General features: G+C 37.8%; 3 protein-coding genes across 6 annotated transcripts; 1 reads left to right on the top strand and 2 right to left on the bottom strand.

The window, feature by feature from the left end:
* Window positions 1-602: 602 nt before the first annotated feature.
* hprt1l (hypoxanthine phosphoribosyltransferase 1, like) lies at window positions 603-5,685 on the bottom strand. Of its 4 annotated transcripts, none has more exons than XM_034684953.1 (10): window positions 5,498-5,685; window positions 5,325-5,407; window positions 4,885-4,991; window positions 4,417-4,600; window positions 4,048-4,113; window positions 3,931-3,948; window positions 2,957-3,039; window positions 2,342-2,388; window positions 1,822-1,898; window positions 603-1,264 (listed from the first exon to the last, which is right to left on the bottom strand). In XM_034684953.1, exons 2-10 carry the CDS (start codon window positions 5,340-5,342, stop codon window positions 1,217-1,219), a joined length of 648 nt encoding a protein of 215 aa, XP_034540844.1. In that variant the 5' UTR covers window positions 5,343-5,407; window positions 5,498-5,685; the 3' UTR covers window positions 603-1,216. The 4 variants fall into 4 exon arrangements, with proteins under 4 accessions (XP_034540844.1, XP_034540845.1, XP_034540843.1 ...); XM_034684954.1 differs by having other exon boundaries at window positions 5,567-5,680; XM_034684952.1 differs by having other exon boundaries at window positions 5,325-5,685.
* Window positions 5,686-7,963: 2,278 nt separating this feature from the next.
* On the bottom strand, window positions 7,964-13,148 carry psmd7 (proteasome 26S subunit, non-ATPase 7). The gene is made up of 8 exons (XM_034684950.1): window positions 12,991-13,148; window positions 12,472-12,563; window positions 11,197-11,289; window positions 11,015-11,112; window positions 10,833-10,913; window positions 10,442-10,533; window positions 10,024-10,222; window positions 7,964-8,590 (listed from the first exon to the last, which is right to left on the bottom strand). The coding sequence occupies exons 1-8, from the start codon at window positions 13,062-13,064 to the stop codon at window positions 8,327-8,329; spliced, it is 993 nt and encodes a 330-aa protein (XP_034540841.1). The 5' UTR covers window positions 13,065-13,148; the 3' UTR covers window positions 7,964-8,326.
* Window positions 13,098-17,587, top strand: LOC117813896 (dynein light chain roadblock-type 2-like). The gene is made up of 4 exons (XM_034684955.1): window positions 13,098-13,222; window positions 16,908-16,983; window positions 17,064-17,231; window positions 17,356-17,587. The coding sequence occupies exons 1-4, from the start codon at window positions 13,109-13,111 to the stop codon at window positions 17,397-17,399; spliced, it is 402 nt and encodes a 133-aa protein (XP_034540846.1). The 5' UTR covers window positions 13,098-13,108; the 3' UTR covers window positions 17,400-17,587.
* The last annotated feature ends 113 nt before the right edge of the window (window positions 17,588-17,700 follow it).

The following is a 17,700-nucleotide window of genomic DNA, read 5'->3' as shown; positions in this document are numbered from 1 at the left end:
GGTTATGATTAGGGTTACGGTTATCTTTAGGGTTAGGGATATGTTTAGGGTTAGAGTTATGTTTAGGTTTTGTGTTACGATTAGGGTTAGGGTTATTAATAGGGTTAGGGTTAGGATTAGGGTTAGCCCCCATGTGTTCCAACATTTCTTCAAATTCTAAAATATATTGTCCTTATAAAGGTATGAGACTTACACATTTTACTTTGTCCTACTTACTACCTGCTGTTGTTTTCTGTGGCTGTAATACTTTTTAGACAAGCTTTTAACAATAAATGTGTCACTCTCATCTCCTGTTTTTAGTCAGCAGGGAATGTATAACTGTTAGCTATCGAAAGGAGTATTGTTTTTCAGAAAGAGAAGTCAGCTTTGCACCCCAGCAGCAGACTCAACAAGCTTTCTATTGGTTATCTCCAGTTTTTACCGAATAAATCAATAGCAAGTGTGAATATGTTACTGTTAGCTAGCCTAACAGTAAATCCCTTTAAATATTTATATATACACCTTTAAACACTATAAATTCTTATTTATAAAATGAGATAATTTTGACGTTAAAATGTGGAGTAATCATTTCAATTTAAATAAATGACTAAGAAGCAAAACCGTAAGTGTCTACCCAATTTTATTTTGTAATTTGAGTTCACTTCCTGGCCTCCAGTGGCGGGGTCCTGACAGTGGAGAACTGCAGCCAGACTGTCTTGCTGTAAACGGGTCCTCGATGAAAACATCGGATTTGAAACAAACAAAAAATACAGTACATTCCAGGTCAGTCATTTTATGGCATAATGAGAGGATATTTGCACATTTTAAGTCAAAATATAAATAAGTTTAAACCAAGGACTACTTAAGTTGGACTGACTGCTCACTAAACATAAAGCAGACAGGAGCCTGAGACATGGGATGTGATAAGCTAGAACAAATGAATCACACATTCTTCTTTTTCATCTCCAATATAGAACTTCAGTTTACAGATATACAAGGAATACACAACTGAATAAATAAATTAAAATTGAACAACCAAAATATTTTACACATATGTGATCCCGCTTATTCATTAGGGGGAAATTAAATATTCTTTGTTTAGGTATTTACAATCCACACATTCTGTGGATTTCTGTGTAGAAAAATAAGACTCAAAACACAGCAAAGCTAAGGAGGGTCATCACAGTGGTCCTAGTCTTCTCTGATTCAGTCATCGCCATTGCTGCAAAATATCTGCTCACACCTTGTACTTCTCCTTGGCTTGATCATTCAGTATACAGATGTGCTGTGAAAGAAAGCAGGGGGGGGGCATGACTCCTCAGATATATCTGAACAATCTTCAGTATCGTTTGTGGAAACGAAACAATTTTAACAACCTGAATTAATTACACACAAGCTACAAATGATGTATTTTGAAAGATAAGTATTTAGACTTATTCTTAAATCAGACATTGTATTTCCCTTAAAGTGTGTTGGCATAAACAAGTAGACTGTAAAGCCAGTCATGAATAAAACATCACTTATCTAAAATAATCTCAGAGCATTTTTTTTGTCAAATGTAAAAACTCCTGAACACGTGAAATGTCCCAAGTTTATACGTCACAGTGCAAAACAGCACTATAAATAGGAAGCAATGATACTCTCTGTTGGGGGGCACTGGGGTGGGACTAAGGGGTTTCAAAACATTGAAATTGTAGCAGATTGTGATTTAAAAAACAAAGGCTGAAAAAAGGTTTTAGAAAACATAAAAGGGAATCACATAAAACATTTCTTTTTGTGTAATTGGAAGAAATGTCTGTCCTTCTACTTGCTATATGAACCAAACAACTGAAACCAACTTACACTGAGATCTCTGAAGTATTCATTGTAGTCCAAAGCATAACCCACAAGAAAGGAATCTGGTACCTCAAAACCAATGTCTGAAACACAAAGACACCAGTTATGTGAGTCATGTAAGGAAAACTAGCAGCCTCTTTCAGGTTCAGTTCAAGTTAGACTGCTCTCTTAGTGTCTGGGTTAGGTTCTACTTAAACTGTGAAACAGAGGTAAGTCGAAAACAACAGCTGTCCTTGAGGGACAGTCTTAAAGAGATTATCCCAACGCTATGCTAAAAGCATTACATAACCAGAGACAGTGTGAGCAGGAGGTTATGAGGCCTGTAAGTGTCAGGCTCAGATACATTAGGACTAGTCTTTCCTGAAATTAATCATAATCCTCTGTGGAAAACACAGCTTTCTATCAGCCTTTGAAGAATTAGACACATATGAGAGTGACTACCTTGAAATGAGCACTATGATACATCACAGTACAAAGTAGATTACAGAACAAATGGTTGTAGTAAAATGAGGATAATAGTGCTTACAGTCTGGTCTATACCCTGAACTCCTTGGTGTCCTCTTCACCAGAAGGCTGAAATGAGAAGACAGGAAATGTAAAAAAAAAAAAATGAAGACTTAAATCAGCATGACATAAAACATTTTTTAATCTAACCAACAAAAAAGTCTGCAAATTGTCCTACGGTCAAGCTCTGTATGAAATCTGACCAGCCTTTTCATTAAGATAGGTAAGACTGTTAGGATCTTTAACTCCAATGGATCGTTGGAAATAGACACATTGACAATAAATTATTGAATGTAAGATATTACAGCAACTGAAATTCCCCTTACTATAAATAGAACATCAAATAAAAACTTCTATCTTATTTGCAAGCATTATTGCTTAAATACATTTCCTGTCTGTCTGCAGTAGCTCTCAGGAACACTCCAGACAAATGGATCCACAGTAGAGTTAATAGCATGGCAGATTAACTCTTAAGCTGCCCTCTTGCTCCAGCACATTACATCTCTAATACAGGCCTAAAGGAGAGTGTCCATTAGCTAAGAGCACTGCTACATATGCACTCTTTCTGCTGACATACTATCCAGTTAACATGGAGGCCTGTAACTTAGTTTCCTGGACTGAATCTGATGGAGCCTACCTCACAACTTTGACCATCTTGGGATTACATTCACTCAGCAAGGACAGTAGCGTCTGCATTGTCCTTCCTGTTTCCACAATATCCTTTGAGAAAACAGGAAGTGTTCACAGTGAAGAAGAGTCAAACCAAACATAAGAACTAATTTAAAAAAAACATTCAAACAACCATGAACAGGCTTTGGTGTTTTACATTCCTAAACCATGTTTCATATTCAAATTTGAAACAATGAACAAACTAGGCAAGATAATAAAGAAGCAATGCAATTTTCAAATGTAAACCATTACATGGCTTTTGGTGTTACATTGTGCCATGAGAAAATACTGTTTAAAACCAAAGAGATTAATTCAATGTATACCTGTTATGGTATTAGTACCCTAAAGTGGTTACCTATGGATTCATGACCTAATACTGATAGCAACATGTTTTGTTCTTCTGTAATAGCCTGATCTGGTATCTATGACGATACAGCCAATCCCTTTGTTTTAGTTCTGTTGATAGGAGAGAGCTAGCTAGCCCACACAGGGCAATCTTAGGTATCAACTGTCTGCAAGTTATTTACGCTCTCTGGGCAAAAAAACTGATACAGCAAGTATCTGCAAAGTCTATATTTTTCATGAGGTTGAAAAAGCTGTGTGCCTAACATATGAAAGAATGATCCCAGTTTCTCCCACACAACAAGACTTAGATTTAACTTATTACATACTGTTATGGGAGTGATATCCAAGACTCTTATCTGTATCAGTGTCAGATAGTTCTAAGTTATTAGTAAAGCCAGTGAGCAGGACATCTGTAGAGTAATATTGTGTCAGTCATTTCTGCATTACTGCATAAATGAGTGCAGTTTGTAATTTAGTAACAAAAAACAAATCAATTACCTATAAAACATTTTATGTTTTGATCTCACAATATATATTTATTCTTTTTATCTATAATGCCCAAACTTAATAAAGCAGGATCAAAAAGTAAAGTCTTACCTCGACAATCAAAACATTCTGCAGGGGGAGGAAAAATCAAAGATTGTTTGATGAAATACATGGCTCTATAAGACTTTAGTTGGAATATTTCTGCCTGACAAACACAGAGAGACTCACCTTGCCTGAGAGATTGGACAACTCATCCCCTCCTATGACTTTGACACTGTTTGTTGATTTGTCATTCTGGAGGTTGCAAAGAGGAGATGACATTATACATCACAGTGTGGTCACAGTCTCTGTTTTCATTAAACTTCTCATTTTATTTTTGCTAAATAACATTTTCATGATTAACATGAAAAAATGCTCATCACAAATCTTCATTACAAGTTTGAAAACTCCTACACCTAAATCTATAGGTTACTCTTTGAGCAATGCAGTGGTCTATTGCTGATTGCACTATTTTGTTTTTATTTGTTCCACACACACATTCAAGTCTCAAATCAGCATAAGTGGTTCCAGGAAATGAAATGAGAAAATGCTGCTTACACAGTAGCTCTTCACCCTAATGAAATCCACTGTCAGGGGGACTGATTTATCACTGTTCTGGTTAAGTGCTTTAATGTAGTCCAAGAGATCTGCAAAGAACTTGTAGCCTCCTTTAAGAACACACAGAGCGACAATGTGGTGTCCCCCCATGTCCTGGATTATGTCCCGGGCGAGACGCTCTGTCCTGGAAAGCACAACTGTTTAAGATACAGCCCTTATGCAGTGATGATCGATGGTGGTGCACTTAAACATAATTGATTAAATGCAATGCACAGCAGCACTACATTGGACAATCAACCCCCTATCCAAATTCAGCTGCAGGATGTGGGCTACAGTGATTTGCTAAACAAATACAGTGTTGTGCAACACTGCAAGCATAACATAAAGAATGTATTTGTCACACAGTGAAATAGAAAGAGCCAGGGTCAGTGTGCCAGGTGACCATTTAGCTGCTGTTGATTGTTTTACCTGTCCATAATGAGTCCGTGGGGGATGATCACCTTGTCCAAATCGTTTTCATAATGTCTGGGAACGCAGAAAAGGTCCAGATCGTAGCCTTTCTCATCATCAGCGATCTGGATCAAGAAGAAGCAAAGGCGCATTTAATTAATCACAGTGAAGCTCTTCTCTGCTCTCCCCCCGTGGCAACACTCAGCCTCTCAACCATTTGCGGTCTATGCTCTCAACCACCTGTTTATCCCTGCGCACACGTGACTCAGGTTAGGGGGTAAGTGTGGCAGGCATAACTAAATCACTAAAACGCTGATGGGAGAGCTTGTGCCTATATCAAACCAGGCCTACATCAACGCGGGGAACAACCACACCCTCACAAGTGCACAAGTTATCAAAATGCAAAACAAATGCGGCGAACAAGCCATGCAGCAATCACGGCAATCTACGGATCTAACCTCAAGATACGAAGCCATGTTATACCGGCGGTTGTCCGTCCTGTTCAGTGGCAGAGATATATCTGAGGAGTCATGCTCAGGACCTGAAAGAGAGAGGGAGAGGAGGGTTTGTTGACTGGAGGCGGCACGCTGCTGCTGCTCCTGCTGCTGCTGCTGCTGCTTTTGCTGCTGACCGTGAGCGAGCAGCACATGCGATGCTCCTCTGACGGTCTGTAATCCTTTTACGTCAGAAGCCAGTTTACCTTCCAAATAATCTGATTTGAGCGGCACAACCTGAGCTTAGAAAGCGCTTTAATGGTTACTACTACTACTTCCTCTTGTTGTGGCAACTATGGTGGCGATGTAGCGAGCGCGTTTTGCTAGTGGCTGCAGATGACGCAGTTCTGAAAAAAAAAAAAACGTGTGTCAACAATAAATAAAAAAGAATGAAATATGTCCTCTAGTCGCTGACACCATTGCACTGCTCCATGTTCCTTAAAATGAGTATGTTCTTTGTAAGCGAGTTTATTTTTACTTAGGCGTATTGGTTATTTCATACAGACATTAAGATATATATTAACCCTCCTGTTACGTTCGTTTCTTAGAGACAGCAATAATGTTCCTGGGTCAACTTGACCCGGGGCATATTTAATGATCCAAAAGTGTCCGAACCCAAAAATGAATCCCAATAAACATTTTTTAAATCTCATTATTAACTCCATTACTAACTATTTAAATCACTATTCAGTGCAATAGTGTTCTTTAATTCTCACAGATCATGGTTCAATGAGGATAACTCACTCGTTTTTAATGAAAATTCTTAATACTTTTTTTTTTAATGTACAGTTAAATACCTAAATATAAATACAATAGTTTTAAATGACATGGAGTTTGGTTTACTTTATTTTACATTTGGATTATTTATTTTTTTTATGTAGTGATATTGATAAATTAACATGCTGCCCAGATTTTAATGCTGTATTTAGCTGGTTTGGAAGGCATATATTACCTAAGATGGAGGGAACCTCTGAATAGCACTAGCCTTTTATCCACTGTGACATTAGAAATGCAAAATAATACTTTTAACAATTTTATTCTTATTTTTGAACTTTAAAATGGGTCAATTTGACCCGCAACATAACAGGAGGGTTAATAAATGATCTAAAATACTTGTATTGAGAAGTGCAAGCCATAAGTTGTATTGCTGACATCGCAAAGTTGGCAAAACAATATCCCACAATCAATGTTTTAATAGTCCAGTTAGCTTCCAGTCTCTCTACATGACTTTTATCATTTTTTAAAAATAATTTTTTTATTTAGCTTTTCCATTATACATATATACACCATGACAAACGAACAAATGAGACAAAAAAAACAAATAAATAAACATTTAAACAAAAGAAAACAGGACAAGCAACACATACAAACAAGCGCTCCTTAAATATAAGTAAGATGATAAAAAAATAAAGATAACACAATTGTTTGTTCACAACTCAAATGATGCCTCACTGCAACAACAGCCATAATTTCATCAACATATATGTGTATTTTAATATTTTAATATGTCTTAGTCCTTTTTCAAGAAGAACTGCATCTACTGCCCCTACAAATATTTGTGTTTTTCCTTCTTCCGTTATTTTTTCTAAAGTGAGGCAGCACATGTACAGACCTTCACAACAAGATTTGACAAGACAAAGACTGCAAAATAGCACTATAAGTCCACAGACCAAATTGTATCTATATACCACCATATCCATATCAACCACTATATGTTTCCTCTGGAAACCTTCCCCAAGGCTTGAGAGGAGCGAACACCAGAGGTCTTGAAAAATGTGTCCTCTGTTTTGTATTTCTGCAGTCAGTTTCTCTAGCAGTAAAAAATGTGCCGATTGATCAAGGAATATTGGGGAGATTGACTTTTCCAAGATAACAGGATGCATTTTCTGCACTGTTTTTTATCTAAATAAAGATTTGGCAAATAATTTAATAAACAAAGATAAGGTTTCTGATCAAGTATCACTTTTAAAACTTATCCAGTGAATCTTTAAATTGAATTCCAGAAATTTGTCAGCAATTCACACTGCCAAAAAACATGCATAAATGTTCCTGTTTTAGTTTTGCATCTTGGGCAATTTGGTGAGTTTTCTTTGGAGATTTTATGCATATGTAATGGGGTTAAATGACTTTTATCATTGACATAATTACCCTTCTTTTTTTTGTAAAAGAGATGTCAAGCGTCCTTATACATTTCATCCTTGTGCACTTAGGGAACAATAACCCATCTCTTCATTATAATCATACCAACTAAAGAAAGTGGATATTTAAATTGAATTTAAACTGTTTTATAGATAACTATATTTTAACTTAAACCTGAGTTTCAGTCTTGGTTTCATCACGCAAAATAATCTTTCATTTCAGTTTTCAATCTGGTGATTAGTGTTCATACTGCTCTACAGGAAAACATTTTCACACACACAGCACACACTGCCTGTGTATCCATACCTCTGTTACTCCTGTTTTTTTCTTTCCCTCCAAAACTTCACATTATATAATAAAACATTTCAGAAAATCAGGATGGGGCATGTCTAGTCAAGAACAATTTACCATCTGTTTTAAAGTTACAAGTTAAAGAGAAAGAAGTGAAAACTTGAAAACCAACGTGTTTATAATAGGATTCCCAGTTTAATTAATGATACAGAAACAGAAACATATTTTTCCATATTACAAAAAAGCAATATCAGATGTTGTACCACACAAGGAGCATGGCAACCATGAAAACAGAATAAAAATATTCTCATAGTTCAGAATGTCAAAGACGCGAACATCTTTATCTCTGTATGATAATAACAGTCTTTATGAGTGCCAATTGACAAGGAGTCCAAATCTCAAATGACAGACTTCCCCATATAGAGTCCTACTTTTAGCCTGAGACCCACATAGTGATCGGTGGCTGCAGGCGAAAAGTAGAACACCATCCAAAGGAAGACTGTGTAATCTGAGAAAAGACCTTGAAGGTAGAGCGCTCATTTTTTCTTCTTCTCATCTTTCTTGGCACCATCCGCTTTCTCCTTCTCCTTGTCTTTGTCCTTCTCATCTTTTTTCTCTTTGTCATCTTTCTTCTCTTTCTTTCCCTCCTCTTTTTCTTGTCCCTCCTTTTTCTCTGCGTCTCGGTTGGAAATCTTGTTGTTGATCAGGTTGTGCAGAGCCACAACAGAACGTATGAGTGAGGCCAGGTAGACCACCAGCATCTGGTCGTTGGTCTTAAGGTAGAAGGCTTTTGTGAATTCCTGCAAAGAAACAAAAACTCCTATGAGACTGTACAAAGGGTTCTAGTAAAATAATAAAACAATGTGTAAGATGGTTTGAATACAGATTTCTGTGGTGCAATTTTACACAGGGATGCCAAAATATTTATGTTAGAAGAATGAAAGGAACCATAAAACACTTTAATGTAATCTGGTTAATATATGATAATAGCACTTTAAAGCTAGGGTTGGTAGTCACGAAAAACTAGCATGAATTTGAATGTAGCATGTCCTTGGGACTCCGTCTAATTAAGGCGGGCAGAACGAGAGGACAGGATTTGACTGGTTTCATATTTTGGCTCCCAAAGGCAGGGATTGGTTGGTGTTTTCCCATGTTTACTCCGGCTGTAGATAGCAGCTTTTTTCCGCTCTTTTTTAAGGACACATTATGTATTTATTGCCATCGGGACATATAAGTCATTTTAACCAGTATAACAAAAAGTGTATCTAAATCTGACTACCAACCCCAGCTTTAAAGGTATTGTAACATTCCTCTAAGGCCCATAATATGCTTGAAATTGAACTATAAAGTGAAGTTAGATGTGCTAAAAACATCTGGCTTAAATAACCTTGACAAAAGTAATCTTAAACACTGGTTTAACTTGTGTGAAATATGGGTAAGTAGGCAGGTGCATGGGTTGATGGGTAGGTAAATAAATGAGTAAGAAAGTGAGTAAGTTAAAAACTCCAGCTCAAAGAAAACTCACACTAGGTTTCAAATAGTAAAAGGACAGCCTTCACAAAAAGGTATACTTACAGCATGTATGAAAGCTAATAAAATGCATTTAATGTTGTAATATGACTCCAATCAGTGTCGGTTCTAGGGGGACATTGGTTAAAAAAAATGCACAATGTCTCCAATATATGTAAAGTCATCAGGGACAGCCAAAGGGTTTTGCTGGTCACTGAACAGCAGTGCCTTTCATGTTCTGTACACCAAGCTCCTCGGTCAGGAGAGCTAATTACGCAATAGGATATTTAGAAGTTGATCTCTCACCTCAAAACCACTCTGGAGTAGGATAGGTGTGCAGTGTGCATTAATATCAGGTTGTATCCCAGTAAGAAATGAGCTACCCTACCCGTGTTAAACTTACCCAGCTAACCACATTCTGCTTTGTAGCACAGCCCTCAACCTAGAAAAGTGTTGGTGGTTTAGTGTGAATCAGCTTGAGATCTCCAAGTTTTTTTCTTCCAATGGAATTGATGAGTTAAAACTGTAGCATTAAACATAGCCTAAAAGTTAGAATTAAGAACTTGTTTGTGCCGCCAGCTCACGAAATGGGAAGCTATTTCTCAGGCAGAGATGAAAGCTAAAAATATTGATTTCATTACTTTTCTCTAAATATGTCTTTGGTCCTTTGTGCATTTTCAAACAACCTTTAGAGATAAATCCTCTTCAAACACAAAAAACGTACCAGCAGATTAACATCTGGCAGCAGGTTGAAAACATCCTGCAGCTGGTAGATGATCTGGTGGTTGATGGGAAGTTTTCCTGCCGTCACCCTCTCCAGGTAAGAGCGAATGTCCAGCAGCTTGGAGTTGAGTCCCTTCAGGCCGTGAACCTGATTTGTGATCCGTTGCGACAGAGTACCCACTGTTGTGTCTTTGATATCTCTGTAAAAGGTGTGTATAAGATGAGAAGAGGAACATACAAACATTAATGTTTTCTCTACAAGATCTATTTGGTGATCATGTTCATCAACACTTAACATTGTTTACACTCTGTATTTTAATTAGAGTAATGTAAGATAGTACTGTATATAATACTGGAATGTAATAACTAAAATGGCTGAACGTGATAAAAAAATATAAAATCAAAAGATCCTGGTTTACCTGAGCAGGTGCTCCACACCTACTTCCTCTGCCTCCTCAGCTCCGATCTCACTGGTGACATGTTCAAATGTCTTAGATGTTGGAGTGCCATCCTAGAAACGGTCAATCACAAAGGCGCATTGTTTTAAAACATGATATGTGGCAAGATGCTAATCATGCTTAGGTCACATGTAAAATGAAGTAAAATTCTCTAAAAGCCTTTCAATAAGAATTGGTTGGGTTTTTGTCTGTTTGTACACCACTGTAGTTTGGACCAGGAAACTGGCATGCATCGTCGCTACACTTACACAAAATGTGTTGGTCTATTCTGTCTATGACACCTTAGTGAGTGCAACATTTTTGGACAACAACTGATACTCAATCAGCTTTAACACGCTCACAATTCACTTACGTCATGTATTTCCTCCACAGAGATGTATGCTTCTGTGGGTAGACCAAGATCTTTGGGCTTCACATCTATAATGACTAACACCTGGTAGGATAATAGAAAACATACATTAGTGAGTTATCACATAAAAAATAATAGCAAACCCATGCACATTAGGCAGAGGACAAGAAAATGTTGATACATACCGAATTGGTACAGTACTGCTTGATGAGCTCATTGATAGCAATGTCATTCTTGTGTAACTTGGGACCTGTGTGGTACCATCCAACTATCCTTTCTCTGGCTGAAATCAGAAAAGCAGTTATCCATAAGTGTTCAATCATAATGGAACAGTCACCGACTTATGTAAACACAGGCTTTCTCTTACCATTCACTTTTTTGAACATGCCATACATGTTCTCCAGGTAGTCATGATCCAGGAACCACACGGAGTCATCCCTGTCATCCTCGTCAAACGGCACTGAGGAAGGATATGAACAAAGAGTTAAAATATTAACTAAACCACAAAGCTGTCTGTGGGAGATGTGCTACTTTATACATTTTTAGAATGAGCTTGCTTCATAATGTGTAGTAGAAATCATGATGAGGCCGTTGTAAATAATTTTCCTATACATGTTCAAACACATACAACTAGGGATGTACAAAACTAATCGATTATCCATTAATTGATTGTTAGGATATTTTCCGTCAAGTGGAACCAGCATCATGTGGTCTCATATTACATTCAGCTATAAGGGAGGTGTTTTAAGTTTAAAGCATGTTTCGATGTGATCCAGCTGTTAAAGTTGTTGCACACAGCGTAGATGCTCAGCTGGAGGCTGTGCGTCAGGTCTCCATGTGCGCTTTTCAAAGAGGATCAATACGCAAATGCTGCCATCAACGGCACAGACACGGAGATTGACAACTTTAGACAGGACATTTCCCCACCTTTAGATACAAATCCAACAGACTGGTGGGAATTGCTAGTACGCTATGTATGCAGACCAGCAACATCAGAGCCGTCTGAGCTTTTCTGCAGCTGGACTGATTATGACCCAGTTGCGCTCCTGGCTGACACCTGACCGAATACACATGTTTATTTTTCTCAATAAGAACGAGTAGACAGAAAACTGGACACTGTGAGTCTGAAGTACTTTTCTGTTAGTATTATGAGCCTTCACATTACAGACTATGTCCGCAGAGAATATTTTTATGAGCCTGATCGTTGATAAACAGTGTTAAACATGTATCTGTATTCAATACCGTCAGTTATATGCATTTTGTTGCTGTAGAAAATATAATTTAGGGGGGGATAACGTATTTGGCATTGATTTTGACATAAGAATAATGTATTTTCATTGATTAATCGATTAATAAGTAATTTTTAACATAAGTTCAGTCAAAAAATCTATCTGATATCTAATGAAAATAGTATTAGTCTTAGGTTTTTGGATTGTTGATTAAAAGGATATGCCACTCAGTCATTACTGATAGGGATGTAGAAAAATTGTAAGATGTGGTGAAAATTGTCTCCTAAAAGCTTGTCATACCCAAGGAAACTATAACTAACTAATATTTCAGTTCCCAACTATTCTATTTCCCCCACTGATTTTATTGAATCCGTTTCTCACAGGACCCCAGATGCTGTCACCTTATTACTCACCTGCAAAACTGTTTGAAACATCAAGAACTTTTTTCTGCCATGACCCAAGGAGGACACCGACCACTCGTTTCTGGTTGCCGACTTTTCCTATCCTGTAGGTTACAAGTTCGATTGTCAATACATTCAATCAGATTTCCGTCGTAATTTAACACCATGACTCATAAACATTGACATAGGAAGCTACTGTAAACTAAGCTAGGCTAATGCGAAGACCATCATCTAATGCTGAATATATGAATTAAACCATCGCAATAATAATCATTTTATCGCTTACTTTAATTACAGAGCAACAATGAAGCGTTATTAAACCACTTGACACACAAACACGCACTCTTTGCTGGGTAACAAACGGAGCTGAGTTCAGCATGCTAACTAGCTTGGTCATCTCTGCGTTCACTGTCAATGGGGCTCTGACTCAGCAGGGCTAACATTAGCTTAGCCTAGCTGCATCGTTACGACTCAAGACGTTTTATCTTCCCAAATATGTGAAGACTGAACACAAATACTAGAGTCACTCACCTGTTGAAATGGTCAACCACGCTGAGCAACACCAAGGGATGAACGACCACGTTTTCCACCGCCAACTCCGGCATTTTCGCAGTAACGATAAACAGCTAACAGCACCCACCTCCACACAATGAATACCGTGTTACACTTCCGCTCAGGCCTGACGTCACTTCCGTTACTCTTGACAACAGAAAGATGCACTGAGCTGCAGAATCGTATGCTTGTGGACATCTCAGACAAAATGGTAGGAACTGAGGCTTTATGTTTTTCTTTTTGTTTATTGCGATAAGAGTGTTCTCGTAAAAACTTTCCAAGTGGAAAGTGGATGCAGGTTTTGTTATCTTGAGACAATAAGTTAATCAATCTGTTGTCATTAGTAATTTGTTACAGAGATAACAGCAAAATAAGCTGAGATCTTGAGGAAACAACTGAATTATCTACTCATCAGGTGTAAACATAGACTGTATATATAATGGATAATATGGCACAGGTTAATATGCTGGCATGTAAATTTCCAATGTGCACAAATAATGTTAAAACAGAGCTTTTAAGAGCTTCCTCTAAATACTGCTCATTTGTGGTGCAGTTACAGTAGAGCTAAAATGAAAAAGCTTCAGGTAGTATATATCAATGCATATCGAATTTTCCTTAAACTACTAAGATGGACCAATGCAAGCTTTATGTTTGTATCCAACAATGTCCCTACATTTCATGCTGTACTGAGAAATTTAATGTATAAATGTATGTGTTGCTTAGCTGATTCTAAGGGAGTTGCTTAGCTGATTTTAAGGGAGCTCTCTCAGCCCACATTAAGTGAAAGATATTTTTCTTGCTTTTGGAAACATTGGAACAAATGCCTTTTTATGCTTTAATCAAAATGAATGTGTAAACTGTTGTCATAAGATCTTTCTATTTCTTGCTGGACATGTATTTGACTCATCTTTAGTCTTTTATATTACTCTTGGGCTGATATGGACCTATGGGTCTGAAATAAAGTCTATCTATCTATCTATCTATCTATCTATCTATCTAGCCTTTACCCATTGTATGGTTCTAAAGCCAAAATATTCCGTTCCAGAATGCAGACATCTTGTACATTTTTTGCAGCCAGTCTGCACAGTAGGGAATTTGTGTGTTTCCAACACAAGCTCCACCCCACAGCGTAGCGTCCCGAGATGCTACAGAGTTTCTCTCTACGGCAGCTGTCAGTCAAAGCAAACCCAGATGTAAAACCCTGTTTTTTAAATTCTGATAACAAACGAAAAAGAAACTTTTCAGAAAAAAGAGGCCTTGAACACAAAACAGTCAAATAATAACTACATATCACCACAGCATACGGATGTGAGAAACTTACGTACGACGTGTATTTCATTTTTAAAGTTTGACCGCAGCCCCATTCAAATGAATGGGGGAGACAACGTTTTTGACCTATACTGCAGCCAGCCACTAGGGGGAGCAGTTTTTGTGGCAGCCTCACTTCAAACTGAGCAAGATGACGTCCATTTTATATACAATGTTACAATGTTATAATGTAATTTAGCAGGTACGCTTCTATCCAAAGCGACGTGCATACGAATAGTACAGTCTATGGGTGTAAACAAGCAGTGTTATCTTAAGATAAAAAAACAAATAATTTGAGATCTCTAGAAAACAGCTGGAAATTACTCAGTGTCATGGTATAACAATTGATATAGATGAATGTCATTTTAGGGCTTCCATACATATCACTAATTAGTACACTCCATTACTTAAATCAGGGGTTCTCAAACTTTTTGGAGCCAGGGACCCCTTACAGTTGAGAAAATTGTCCAAGGACCCCCTCATAATTGTAACACAGATTAAGTACATTAGTGATGTGTCATGATCAAAAGCTGTGGCTCTGAGAGCCGATGCATTATAGTGAATCAGAGGAGCCGGCTCGCATCGAGAGAGAGCCGGCTCCCAGTTGTTTTCCTTTTGCTGCTTAGCTCTCGCAGTGCTCAGCCCCAGCTCTGCTCACAGCAGAACTTTGTTTTGATTGGTCAGCATTGCGGCCATGCGGCCAATCACATGTGAGGATATAGGAGATGGAAGGGAGGCTGTGTATCGTGGCTACATTTGTTCCTTCTGAGAGGGTTAGGGTTAGGGTTAGGGTTCTTCTCAAAGACAGGGCAAATTCTCACTGAGAGTAGAAATCGGATCAGCCCATCCAAACTGAGGCATCTGATTTTTCTCAATGCCAACCGGAGAACATTAATAATGTTTGCCCGAGTTTGGTTCTGGTTCTGTTTGCTTGAGTTGGTTCTGGTTCTGTTTGCTTGAGTTGGTTCTGGTTCTCTTTGCTTGAGTTTGGTTCTGGTTCTGTTTGCTTGTGTTCGGTTCTGGTTCGGTTTGCTTGAGTTTGGTTCTTTTTCTGTTTGCTTGAGTTTGGTTCTGGTTCTGTTTGCTTGAGTTCGGTTCTGGTTCGGTTCTGGTTCGGTTCTGGTTTGGTTCGGTTCTGGTTCGGTTTGCTTGAGTTTGGTTCTGGTTCTGTTTGCTTGGTTCTGATTCTGGTTCTGTTTGCTTGAGTTTGGTTCTGGTTCTGTTTGCTTAGTTTGGTTCTGGTTCCAACCCTAACCCTAATTATAACCCAAAGCCTAATCCTAACCAAGTTCTGGTTCTGTTTGCTTGAGTTGGTTCTGATTCTGGTTCTGTTTGCTTGAGTTTGGTTCTGGTTCTGTTTGCTTAGTTTGGTTCTGGTTACAACCCTAACCCTAATCCTAACCCTAACCCTAACCCTAATCCTAATCCTAATCCTAACCCAAACCCTAAAGTTCTGGTTCTGGTTCTGTTTGCTTGAGTTTGGTTCTCGTTCTGTTTCTTGTGTTCGGTTCTGGTTCGTTCCTGGTTCGGTTCTGGTTCGGTTTGCTTGAGTTTGGTTCTTTTTCTGTTTGCTTGAGTTCGGTTCTGGTTTGGTTCTGGTTCGGTTCTGGTTCGGTTTGCTTGAGTTTGGTTCTGCTTCTGTTTGCTTGAGTTTGGTTCTGGTTCTGTCTGCATGAGTTTGATTCTGGTTCTGTTTGCTTAGTTTGGTTCTGGTTCCAACCCTAACCCTAATCATAACCCAAACCCTAATCCTAACCCTAACCCTAACCCTAACCCTAATCATAACCCTAATCACAACCCTTACCCTAACTCTAACCCTAGGGTTAGGGTAAGATTGGTTTTGTAACAGAATAAATGCACAAAATTGGGCAATTATAAGGCTTCTCATAAAAACAGTGTACATAAAAGGGTTTTCAACACACAAACATTATTTTTTGCAAAGTTAAGGCAAAGTTAAGGTAAAATATATAGCTTCAAAAGATCCTAAATTAAGAGCTGTTCGGGAGTCGGAAGAGCCGGCTCTTCCTTGGGAGCCGAGTTAAAAGAGCCGGCTCTCTGAAAAGAGCCCAACTTCCCATCACTAAAGCACATGCTTACTACCATTTGCACTGTTAGTTGCCCTTGGAACTATTTATATTGTAAAACGTATCAATGTAAATACTTCAGACCTGTACCATAGTGATAAACAGATAACACTTCAATTTGAATCAAGTAAATACCACTTGTATACTTTAAAACAGAGGGTCATTTCATTCCTTGTGGACTCAACATGACAGCATTTATACTTTTCAAGTAATTGATCTTAAACGCTTTCAGAAAATTAACATTAGCAAGACTCACATATCCCTTTGAATCACCAAATTGTATCATAACAATGGTGTATATGCTGTTTTGTAATGACACAGCACAATTTTATAATTTATTAGAAATGTATTCAAATTATTTCACAGACCCCCACGCTATGTTCGCGGACCCCCAGGAGTCCCAGAACCCCACTTTGAGAACAACTGTCTTAAATAACCAGTAGATTATCTATTAAATACTTGTAAGTGAATCTTTAATTGTCTTTACCTTTTTTCATATTGCAGGCTGAAGTTGAGGAAACATTGAAGAGGATTGAAAACCACAAAGGTGTAATTGGAACAATAGTTGTTAATGCAGAAGGTAAACAAAAAACAATTATCTCTGAAACATCTCTGTTTGTGGTTATATATGACAGTTGGTTACTCTTTTGTTCTTTTCAGGTATTCCCATCAGAACAACTTTAGATAACTCCACTACACTCCGGTATGCATCTCTTCTTGGTCAGCTCTCCACGATGGCTCAGAGCACTGTGAGGGATATTGACCCTCAAAACGATCTCACCTTCCTCCGTATCCGCACCAAAGAACATGAAATCTTGGTTGCACTGGGTAAGTGACTGATAGTACCATTGGTGGTATTGACTTACTGATGACATACATGTTGTACTCTCTCAGTAATTTAATAAAGGAACACTTTTTGGGCCTTACTGTTTCTATTTATTATTTTCTGCAGAGGATGACTTCCTGCTGATCGCCATCCAGAAACCAAGTAAATAGCTCCTGGACATTTCCATGAAAGGAAGCCTTTTCACATGGTGTTTTTGAACATGGTGTTTTTATTTTATTTTATTTTTTTATTCTTTGGAATTAAGATGACTAATTATTTGAATCACAGGATGTACTGATGTATTTAGACCTGCACACTCAATAAAAATAAAAGTTATATATATATATATAAATGGAAATAGCAAGAAAGAGGTATTTTATTTGATATTTCTTTAAGGTTCTCCTAGCATGATCTGAGGCCATTAACTCTTTGATAAAAGAGTGCTGATCAAGTTTTTATGTTTATTCCCAT

This window comes from Notolabrus celidotus, chromosome 6 (assembly GCF_009762535.1).
Source record: "Notolabrus celidotus isolate fNotCel1 chromosome 6, fNotCel1.pri, whole genome shotgun sequence".
NCBI lineage: Eukaryota > Metazoa > Chordata > Actinopteri > Labriformes > Labridae > Notolabrus > Notolabrus celidotus.
This window is presented reverse-complemented; position numbering and strand designations above follow the sequence as displayed.

Coding starts and splice junctions, on each gene's coding strand:
- LOC117813896 (XM_034684955.1), top strand. CDS start 13,109: ATGAATACCGTGTTACACTTCCGCTCAGGCCTGACGTCACTTCCGTTA. Junction 13,223..16,907: donor TGGACATCTCAGACAAAATG/GTAGGAACTGAG, acceptor TTCATATTGCAG/GCTGAAGTTGAGGAAACATT. Junction 16,984..17,063: donor AATAGTTGTTAATGCAGAAG/GTAAACAAAAAA, acceptor TGTTCTTTTCAG/GTATTCCCATCAGAACAACT.
- psmd7 (XM_034684950.1), bottom strand. CDS start 13,064: ATGCCGGAGTTGGCGGTGGAAAACGTGGTCGTTCATCCCTTGGTGTTG. Junction 11,290..12,471: donor TGTTTCAAACAGTTTTGCAG/GTGAGTAATAAG, acceptor ATCCTTCCTCAG/TGCCGTTTGACGAGGATGAC. Junction 11,113..11,196: donor CATGTTCAAAAAAGTGAATG/GTAAGAGAAAGC, acceptor TTCTGATTTCAG/CCAGAGAAAGGATAGTTGGA.
- hprt1l (XM_034684951.1), bottom strand. CDS start 5,018: ATGCGCCTTTGCTTCTTCTTGATCCAGATCGCTGATGATGAGAAAGGC. Junction 4,114..4,416: donor TTAGGGTGAAGAGCTACTGT/GTAAGCAGCATT, acceptor TGCAACCTCCAG/AATGACAAATCAACAAACAG. Junction 1,265..1,821: donor AATACTTCAGAGATCTCAGT/GTAAGTTGGTTT, acceptor TTTCTTTCACAG/CACATCTGTATACTGAATGA.